At 42.4% G+C, this 10,055-nt stretch overlaps 1 protein-coding gene across 7 annotated transcripts in view; it reads right to left on the bottom strand.

Annotated features, from left to right (window-relative positions):
* Positions 1–3,242: 3,242 nt before the first annotated feature.
* SLC38A4 (solute carrier family 38 member 4) overlaps positions 3,243–10,055 on the bottom strand; it is a 68,688-nt gene continuing 61,875 nt past the window's right edge. For all 7 annotated transcript variants that reach the window (XM_084749114.1, XM_084749113.1, XM_084749117.1 and 4 more), the window contains 3 exons: positions 7,462–7,606; positions 6,928–7,025; positions 3,243–5,547 (listed from right to left, as the gene is read on the bottom strand). In XM_084749114.1, the coding sequence (XP_084605240.1) occupies positions 5,446–5,547; positions 6,928–7,025; positions 7,462–7,606 (345 nt within the window). In that variant the 3' untranslated portion in view covers positions 3,243–5,445. The remainder of the gene's footprint in view (positions 5,548–6,927; positions 7,026–7,461; positions 7,607–10,055) is intronic.

The raw sequence follows: 10,055 nt of genomic DNA, 5'->3' as shown, positions 1-10,055 counted from the left end.
ACTTTTGCTTGAAGGGTCTTGAGTTCTGTTGTTGGGGTAGGATAGGCTATGGTTGTTAAGATGGCCCTCTGTCTGCTGAGGTGAACTTTTTTATCATTACGTACATGACAGAGCAAAATGATACTCCCTTGGCTGTCTGTCATCTAATTAATAGACATTCCTTTCTCCATTGCTGATTTTTATGTGTATCTTTTAAAAACTTTTTTCCTTCCTACTCACCCAAGTCATTGAATTCAAAGTTCATTTCTTATAAACAGCCCATAATTATTACGCTGTAGCTTTTTGGGCACTCTTCAGATCACTATTTATTGGAATATTTAAATCCCACTTGCCAATAAAATTGATATTAATGTGCCAATGCCTAAATCTGCTGTTTTATTACATATTCTTTCTCTCACTCTTTTTTTAAAAAGATTTATTTATTTATTATATAACAGTGCTCTGCTTGCATGTGCATCTTCAGGCCAGAAGAGGACATCCGATTACATTACGGATGGTTGTGAGCCAGCATGTGGTTGCTGGGAATCGAACTCAGGACCTCTGGAAGAGCAGCCAGTGCTCTTAACCTCTGAGCCTGCTCTCCAGCCCTTCTCCATTCTCTTTTGGGTTTTTTTTTCCTTCTGTTTTCCTGGATTCTAGTAGGTTAGCTAAACATAGTTTGGATTCCCCTAAATTTATTTATTCATGTTGATGAATATGTCTTTTTCTTGCTTTAAAGTAATGGTTTTCTGTCTTATATTTGTGCATATCTTATGCTATATGTGTGACTTAATACATTCTACTGCTATCAATATACAAATTGAATGTAATGTAGACCATCACTTCTATTTCAAACCTTTACCTCCCCTTGGGTATCAGGTGATGATTCGTTTTTAATAAAATAAAAACGTATTTATAGCCAGGTGTGATCATGCATGCCGTTAGTCCCAGACGCAGAGGTCTGTGGATCTCTGTGAGTTTGAAGTCACCCTGGTTAAATAGTGAACTCTAGGACAACCAGAGCTACAGCCTGACACCTGTGAGTCACCTGTATTTCTTGTTGTTGTTTTTTTTTTCCTGTGTTCCAATATTTGTTCCTTTATTGTTGATTTTCTGATTAAAGAACATGTTGTCTTTTATTTTTAATATTTTAATAGTCATAGAGTTAAAACAAGCTCTTTTTGTCTCCCTTTTTTGGGGAGTGTAGCTATTTTGCGTTGCTGGCTGAGAGCTGCATACTTCTGCTGGGTATAGAAGTCACAGAGCTAATTCTCCTTCATCCCTGAAGAGGCTAGGGTCCTTCTTTCTGATCTCCACCAGGAATCCTTCGACTTTTTGTGTCTGTGTTTCCCTATAGTTAGTGTGTTATTTCATCTCAAAATGTTTTCAAGATTTCCTTTTCTTGACACTAGTTATTAACTTAGCACAATTTTGGGGAGGTTGGTACCATATGAAATTTGCTCAGCTCAGCCTTTTGGATATGTAGGTTTTGGTTTCAAGCGCCTTTTGTAAATCTAATAATAGAAAGGTTGGATTTATTTGCCTTTTGTCCCACAGCAGCACAGCCTTGTTGTACATTGGGGAACTTATCTTTTGTTTCTGGCTTCTTTCCTCCTGCTGTTCATACACTAAATTCACTTGAGTTTATTGATTTTTGACTTTCTTCGCCTCCTACCATCAGCACATCCAGTGAATTTCACTTTCTGCTACTATATTTTTCAATGCTACATTTTATATTAGTTTGGTTCTTTAAAAAAAATCACTTTCTTTTTTGGAATATCTTAGTTTTTCAAATGAATTTATGATTCATTATTAAATTATTAGGATGGTTCCCATAAAAATTCTTGACTTTTGATTTTTTTTAATGTTAGCATTAACATTTTTTTCATTAAAATTGTAGTTTGACTGGTTCTTGGTGTGACAGGTGATTTTTCGATTATCTGGACATTCTATGTCTTGTGTCTATTTCAATACTTTATTGGAGCACATAGCTGAGGGCCTATCCTGTGACAGTAGTGCTAATTACAGTGTAATTTTAAGAATCTTTGTTATATTACTTGCTTTGCTTGGTTTTCATGATTACATTCTCTCCACTGATTCTTGCTGCTGATGCTTAGGACACATCACTGTTTCCCACACCAAGCCACAGGGTTCCTTAGATTTGGAATTAAAAAAAAAACATCTAATTACTGAAAGAGGACTTTTAGAAGTTTAGGCAGAGGGTTTAATTTAAAACTCCTGTATATATGTAAGAGGAAAACGTAAAGGCATTGGTTCAAGTGTTCTCATTTTTTTTTCTATATGTAAAGTACAACTTTTACGGGTTAAGGACTAAGTTCTGTTTGAGAAAGTAGGTGTTTATATTTACCCACAGAGTTATCTTTCTGCATAAGTGCTTCTTGGTGCAGAAACAGGCCACTGCTCTCACTGGCACGTCCCCATATTGGAGTCACGTTCAGAGAACATCAGGAAAGCAGATGAACACCTGGAAGGGCCTGTGTGGTGCCTGCTAACCTCTGAGATGTGCAAAGTGCCCAGCATCATGTCCAACACAGCCTGTGTTCCTTCCTCTAGTTTAATCTTCATTTAATAAAATTAAGAAAAAAATGGTGACTCAAATGCAAGAAACAGCCCACAGAGATGTGTATCTGCAAGACTCCTGCTCAGAGTCCTGACTCCCACAACCATAAGACAATAAGTTATTTTTTTAATGTATTTATTTATTATATATACAGTGCTCTCCTTGCATGTACAACCGCAGGCCAGAAGAGGGCACCAGATCCCATTATAGATGGTTATGAGCCATCATGTGGTTGCTGGGAATTGAACTCAGGACCTTTGGAAGAGCAGCCAGTGCTCTTAACCTCTGAGCCATCTCTCCAACAATGAGTTATTTATAACCATAGACTCTTTGAGATCATGCCTTACTGTGTAGCCCAGGGTGGCTTCTAACTGGCAATGCTCCTGCTTCTGCTTCCCAGTGCTAGGTTACAGGCGTGTGACACCACGCCTGACTTTTAATGGCCTGCATGTGTTTACACCACTAAACGTCCAGCCATTTGTCACAACAGCAATAGTATGCGTACGCGTGTGAGATGAAGGCGTTGATGTGTTTGCATCCTCAGGGAATGAAGAAATTGTACTTTTTGCACATGTACAATGAATGTACATCAATTTAAGACAGGTAATAGTTAGGCTCTCAATTTTATCTCATGAACAAATAACTCACAGCCTTCTTTACCGAGAAGGAAAACCACAGCGGGGTCATTTGAAAAGTCTATTTATTATATACCAATATACACTTTCTGTAATAAAAAAAAATCTTCCCAATACATTGAATCGTCTTATAAATGACATAAGAAAATATAATTTGCATCTGTTTACAAAGGGGTTAAATTTACCAGAACAAGGCTCTCTGCCCTACAGCCTGTATGAGCTCTGATCCTGAAAATGGCTACGCAAAAGAATGGTGCTGTGTGTAGTCTTTGGCACTGCCGTACTGCTCTTGGATATTTATATAATTACACATGTGGACACTTTGAAGTTAGTCATTCTGCATGTAAAATATTCAAAATATATACAGATTTTTACAGGCTTCCAATGTTTTTTGGATTAATCTTATATTTACATTTAAATATGTTCAGGTTGAACATATTTAATATTTGCAACACACTTTTTTCCACCTTCTGTCTTGGTTTATTTGTTGGGCAAGTGAGAACGGAAAGACATCTTAAAGATGCTATTTGGGGATTTTTTTCCCCCTCCCGAATCATAAGAATTTAGAAGTCATGATCATTTGTAGTAATGCTCAATTTCTATCACAAAGCACACCATTTTATAGTATTATAACTCCAGAAAATGATACATAAAACAAATACATGTTTCTTAGGCGCACTGCACGAAGGCTGTTTTAGTGTGACAGTATGATCACTCTTGGTGGGGGCGGGGGAGGGTGGTAAATGCCAGGAGCTCTAGCCAATCGATGGCAACCGACAGGAGCTCTAGCCAATCGACGGCAACCGACAGGAGCTCTAGCCAATCGACGGCAACCGAGCCCCATCTCCTTCCTGCCAAGCATCTGCAGACAGGAACAAGCGCAGAGGCTGGGTTCCAGTGCGACCTGCCGGCGCCCGGGTTTCTAACCACTTGACAATTCCATCAACCGCAGATGCATGTCAGCGAGTTCCCATGGGAGCTAAAATGAACTGAACCCTATTCTGGACATGCTAAGGTCAAAGACCATTGTCAGCACTGAGCATTATTTACAAACGAGGAGCCCCTTTCTCGGCTACTTTCCTGTAGATGGTTCTAGAGTTGTAAACAGTGATGAGCATTACTGAGCTATGTACAACTTTGATTTTAATTTTTAGATGTCTCCAATGGGCAGATTCATACACATGGATTTTTGAGCCCACCAGCTTAATTCCCTGCCCCACCCCATAATATAAATTTTTTTGTCTGTGAAGAAAACTACACATGTAAAAAAATTTTTAAAAAATCCAATGTACCATATATCAACATTCTGATAAGCACAGAATGAGATTATATACACATACATATAGCAAAAATCACAGTTTCCTGCACTGAGTGTTTATCAAATAAAAATGTATCAGACAATACTGGGTAGTGTGTATCCACACAAACTGTGGTCTTCTGGAAATTATTAATGAGAATGGAAGACGAGAGGGGAAGCCTTGTTCAAAGACAAAAATGTGACAAAAGTATCAGGAACCACGTGAAAAAACAGATGTTTCCTCATTAGACATTTTAGCTAAAAGCATTAATATTTTTTGTAGTTGTTTCTTGATAATTAAATAGCGCCCCCCTCTATGTTTAGTGAGATGTTAAAACATTTACCATTAAAAAAATTGAATGAAAGAGTCACTAATTCAGTGTAACAAGCAGGCTGGGCAAACTGGTCCTTGAGTACTGAAAACTCTAGACTGGTGTCCATCATCCATGCACCTCACGGGGACAGTTCCCAAGACACACCCCTGCCTCAGTCAGTCAACAGATCTTAGTGCTGGTGCAGAGTGGGAGATAGCCTTAAGTGAGGGTAGCTTTGCCAACCAGGGCATCTTTGATGTTCTGAGAATATAATTATTTGTTACTGTGGGGTGGTGAAATGTGGGGAGTGAGCATGGGGCAGGGTATTGCCTGCTGACCAACACATACAGCCAACTGGATTCCGCTTGCACAGCTGCAAAACACGCCTTGGGCATCACAACACTGCAGTAGAAGACCTGGGTTGAAATGTGTGCCACGGATTTTTAACGCATCGTTCGCCATTCCTGACAAAACCCGTGATTTTCTCTCTTCCGCAAGCATCAGGTGATAGAGCTAGAAAAGGTCTTTAGAATCTTTCTCGCTATTTCCTCTGACTAAAATCCCTATTTAGGCAACTAAAATGTCCTCTGGAGCTTGACTTCAGCAATTTCCGGTAGGAAAGCCTTCCCTGCCCCGGGGTTAGTGATGCTTGGGGTTCGGAGGGTTGTAAATCCAGTCGATTATAATGAGCGCCATGCTTCCCATCATGAAGATGATCCCGGTCACAAGGAAGACCAGAGCCTGCAATTCAGAAAAAGCACGTCAGGGAGCAGAGACATAGGCCAGCACGGTTTGTGTCAGGACAGAGTCACGGGGTGGCCGTGCGCCCTGCGTGTGAGTGAGTGAAAAGCGGCAAGCCGACGACTTAGGACGCTCATTGGGAAAGGAGGGGAAAAAACAGCAAAAACACATGGCACAAAAGCCAAGAGAAGAGTAAGGGGTGATCGATTTGGTACATGAAAGTATGGGTAGTACCCAACATTAAGCGACAGGATGACCACTGATGTAGGAGACACTCGTGCTCTTTTGAGGGGAAAGAGCTGAGCACTGCAAGAGGAGCGTGTATGATGCACCCGATAAACTACAGGAATAAAATGAAAGCCCCCAATGTATGCTGAATATTTCTGGAAAAAGAAAAAAGAACAAGTATAGGTGTCTTTGTACGTAGGAAAATTGAGAACACATCTGCATTTCAGAATTTTAACTGGAAGGGGTCTTAAATATTGCACGTAGATCAGCCTTCTAATTCTTCCTGTTGGAGAGCAACAGGTGAAGGTTGTCCTTAGCAGGGGCCTACGAGACAACCTTACCCACTTGACATCTTCTGGTCACAGCCGAGTGGGTGCTTTCCCCAAGGCACACTGCTGCAGACACCAGGCAGGGTAAGACACAGTCCCAATTTAAGGAAAAGAGACAGCAGGAGAGGGTTGAACCATCACACTGCCCTGGTGTTCCTGGGCAACCCAGGAGGTGAGTGAGTGACTTACAAGACTCAAACTTGGATTTACAAGTATTCTTCTCAAGCTTTAATAGAAGACCTATTTTAAACTGGTCTCTGAACATATTTAATTATCGGTAAAAACATCTTTTGTAGTGTACGTTTCTGTGGTACTTATTATGGAAAAATATACAGTCCACAGTTTAGCAAGATGATATTTTACACCTGAAAAGATTAACTGGAAAAGGGTGGCTTCTGTTTTTGTTTTTTACATTGCAATACAAACAACAGCGCCTATAGGGCATGCTGGAAGGGAAGTGGAAACTATCTTTGCCCTTGTGAATCTAGCAAATGGGACTAAAACGCTGGCATCACCCCAACACTGGGAGGGAGCCTGATACTTTACTACGTCACAAATCATATGCAGCCTGGCCCTGAATACGGGTGGTGTGCACATGCCTGTGGGAAGTCTACCAAGCCGGCGTTTACCCCATAGAAGGAACTCAACAAAAATATAGATATTTGCTACGTTGAAGGAGAGGGTTCTCCAATCATTGTGCCGTCCACCCTCGGCTTGGGCGTCTCGTTTACTGTTTCGTTTGTCTAAACAATGCGTGTCCTCTGGCGTACTCTGAGTAACGGAAGAAATATTTACGGCAGGGGATGTTACGCGTCTTACTTACCCCAACCTTCTGGGGGGATCTAAGAGGTTCTTTCTTGACGAGTTTGAGATAAAAAGCGGCTGGAAGAATGAAAATCAACATAGTGGCAGAGGAAGCCCCTGAGGAAAGAGACGCGGGGTGGTGCGTTAGAGTCTCCAGAGGCTGCTTGTCCTGGAAAAACAGCCGTCTGCAAGCACCGGCTTCGGGACAAGCCCGCGCAGTGCTCTTTTGTTATTCCCAGCATGAAAAGCAACACTTAAATCATCTAGATTCTGTACTTCTAGAACGGTGTCTCCGTAGAGAATGTTAAAATACGCCTCACATTATAGTCTTACAACTATAACAAGCAGTAAAAGGCCCAACAGTACAAGTTGGTAAAGACTTGGAAATACAGCTACACAATCAAGAGGCTGAGCGCATCGCGCATGCTCACTGCCCGCTCTTACTTTGCAATTTGTCCGCACCCGGCTCTCGTAAGTCATTCTGCCTTTAATACCTAGTAAACCCTCTGGCCACACTGAGAAATTAAGTGTACCAAGAGACTCTGAAATTTACCTATGAATCCAAAGATGTATTTGATGGTGGGCACAAGAATGACCAGGACGTTGTTGAGGGCGATGAGCACTGCGGCGATCAGGAAATGCTTCACCCAGCTGAAGGGTCTTTTGGGGAACAGCAGTGTAATCACGGAGGTACGAATCTGGAACGAGGCGGTTCAAAGGCACGGTCACTTCCTTAACTCCCGTTTTTAATTTAATTTAATTTATTTATTTATTTATTTTGCTATGATTTTAAGTGTTCTAATCTAAAGCCTTACTCCCTCCCCCCACACACACTTAAAAATATCTCGCCGCTTTGTTCTTACTTTCCTGATGTGGAAACACACACAAAGTAGCATTTATCAGCTAAACTCCTTCTAAGCTTATACAATCTGGAAGAATTAAGTCCGTTCGGATTGCTGTGCAAACTTTGCTCAAGGTTTTTCGTGTCCGGGAGTGATGCTTTTCTCGGTTGTATATCATGCAATCACTTTTTTTGGATCTTAGAATTCTTATTTAAAAAAATTAATCTTGGGCAGAAGAGGTCAAGTAGCAGCTACATACAACTTGGAGGCAGCAGCGCCCTTGCTGATAGCTAAGTGTGCCTTATTCTCATTAGACCGGCCTAAGCATCAAGGGCAAGACACAGAGGACCCACACAGGCTGGAAAGCAATTTCCACACGCCTGGCTCTTTTCATAATTTTCCATTTTATTCAACTTTCTCCACTGGTATTTTGAAAAAGAAAAAATGTGAAACTTTTTGCGTCTCCCCCTTTCTCCCCACACATTAATAGATTACAGATCCACGAAAGGCAAACAATGCGACTTAATAACCTCAACATTCCGCAGAGGCCCTCGCTCAGCCATTCGCACATAGCAGGCACTCAGTAAATGCCGAATAAAACTGACAGCAGGAGTCCTTTCACTCCCTTCGGGGTTCTCGACAGATTCCAACCCTATTTCAGCAGCTGAAGTTTGAGTACGCGAAGGCGCAAAGGCTCACGGGAGGCTCCGCTTGCAGCTGAGCTCCAGTAACACGGTGGTGTCGGTAGATAAAGAGGTCACCGTGGCAGAGGGACAGAGAGCATTTGGGTTCCGACAGCCTGACACAGAGACATGCTTATCTCTGAGATCTGTTTATGAGGACACTCTTTCTGGACGTAGCAGAGTTACTTTCTCTGCCTTTCGGTGAATAAACCCTTCGGGTTTAGCTAAAAGCTTTCCCTGTGTGGAGCGATGGGAGTGATTTTCACTTAAAAATTTCAGTCCCGAATTCTCATAACAGTACACAGGCGGGAACAAACCACAGAGACAGCAAACGTGAACTCCATTTTGAAACACGTATGGACAACCAAAAATGCAAGCTAAATCACCCACAGTTTCTCCTGCGGCATTCCTTTCATACCATCCTCGGAAAATTAAAGCCATCTGTGTAGGTCAAAGGGAATTTCGTTTCAAGAACGGCAAACTACACAGTCCAGTCGTTGCAAATGGTTTAAGAGTTTGTGAAAGATTTTAAAAGTGGGATTAGTGGAAAACGTGAAGCTTATTGGGAAAACCACCCAGAGGAAAGCGAGCCGTTTGGTGGCTGTCCCGGAAGCTGGTAGGGTCTACATTCTGACTTGTGATGATGAATGCCTGATATTGACCACTGTGGGGCCAGTGGGCTTGCAGTAACTTTGCGTGTAGCTCAAGGGTGTGTCTGAGTCTGGGAAGCAAGCTGAATGCAGGCTCTTGTTTCGTGAAGACACCATGCTTATGGTTTTTTGTTGTTGTTGTTGTTTTGTTTTGTTAAAATGATACACTCAGTTTAAAAGAACAACAACAACAACAACAGAGTCAAGGGCAACCCTGTATGTCCAGGGCCTCTGAGAGCAAACACAGTTTCCTAAGATCCTGTGGAAGATGAAGGTTTGGCCTACTAGAACAACAGGACAGGAAATGTACAGGAATAAATGTAGCTTTCATGGTGAGCAAGCAGAAGAGAAGCCCTCACGGGAGAGAGGGAACATGGAGTGTTAACACTCGCCTGAAGAGGGCAACAGTGCCAAGAAGGAGGCAGGCTGCAAGCGGCCTCGGAAAGCATTAGAAGGAAACTGGCCAATACAGCGCTCTCAGCGCTCTCCTTAGGAGAGAGGGAGGAAGCAACTGAGGCCATTCAGGGCCCCATTACCCACAATGCCCTGGACCGCTTCCCCTTCCCCATGTACCAGGTTATCTGCAGATGTGAGCTGATAGGGATAAAAATGTGGGTCAGATGCTAGTCGGGCAAGTCCCAAGCACTAGCTAGGGCCCCTGACCCAGAACGGCTTCAGGAAGTTTCCATGCACTTCTAGGTAGAATGTCAGTTGTTCCTACTCAGGGTCTGGGGCACAGTCTGTGAGGAGGCACTCTGTGCTAATGTGGGGGACCCCAGGGTGAAGATCACAGATGTGGGAGTCAAGTAGAAACTGACACCTCTGACTGACACTCTCAACAAACACAGCTTCTCCCGTCGCGTAGAAATGGCTCCTTGTTTGTGTTACAGGATTGCTTTGGGGATGACGCCTTTGGAATACCAACTCTACTGCCGTGTGTCTGGCAGTGTCCCCCCAAATTTCTATTCCTGT

Source organism: Acomys minous (assembly GCF_964271855.1).
Source record: "Acomys minous genome assembly, chromosome: 12".
Classification (NCBI taxonomy): domain Eukaryota; kingdom Metazoa; phylum Chordata; class Mammalia; order Rodentia; family Muridae; genus Acomys; species Acomys minous.
This window is presented reverse-complemented; position numbering and strand designations above follow the sequence as displayed.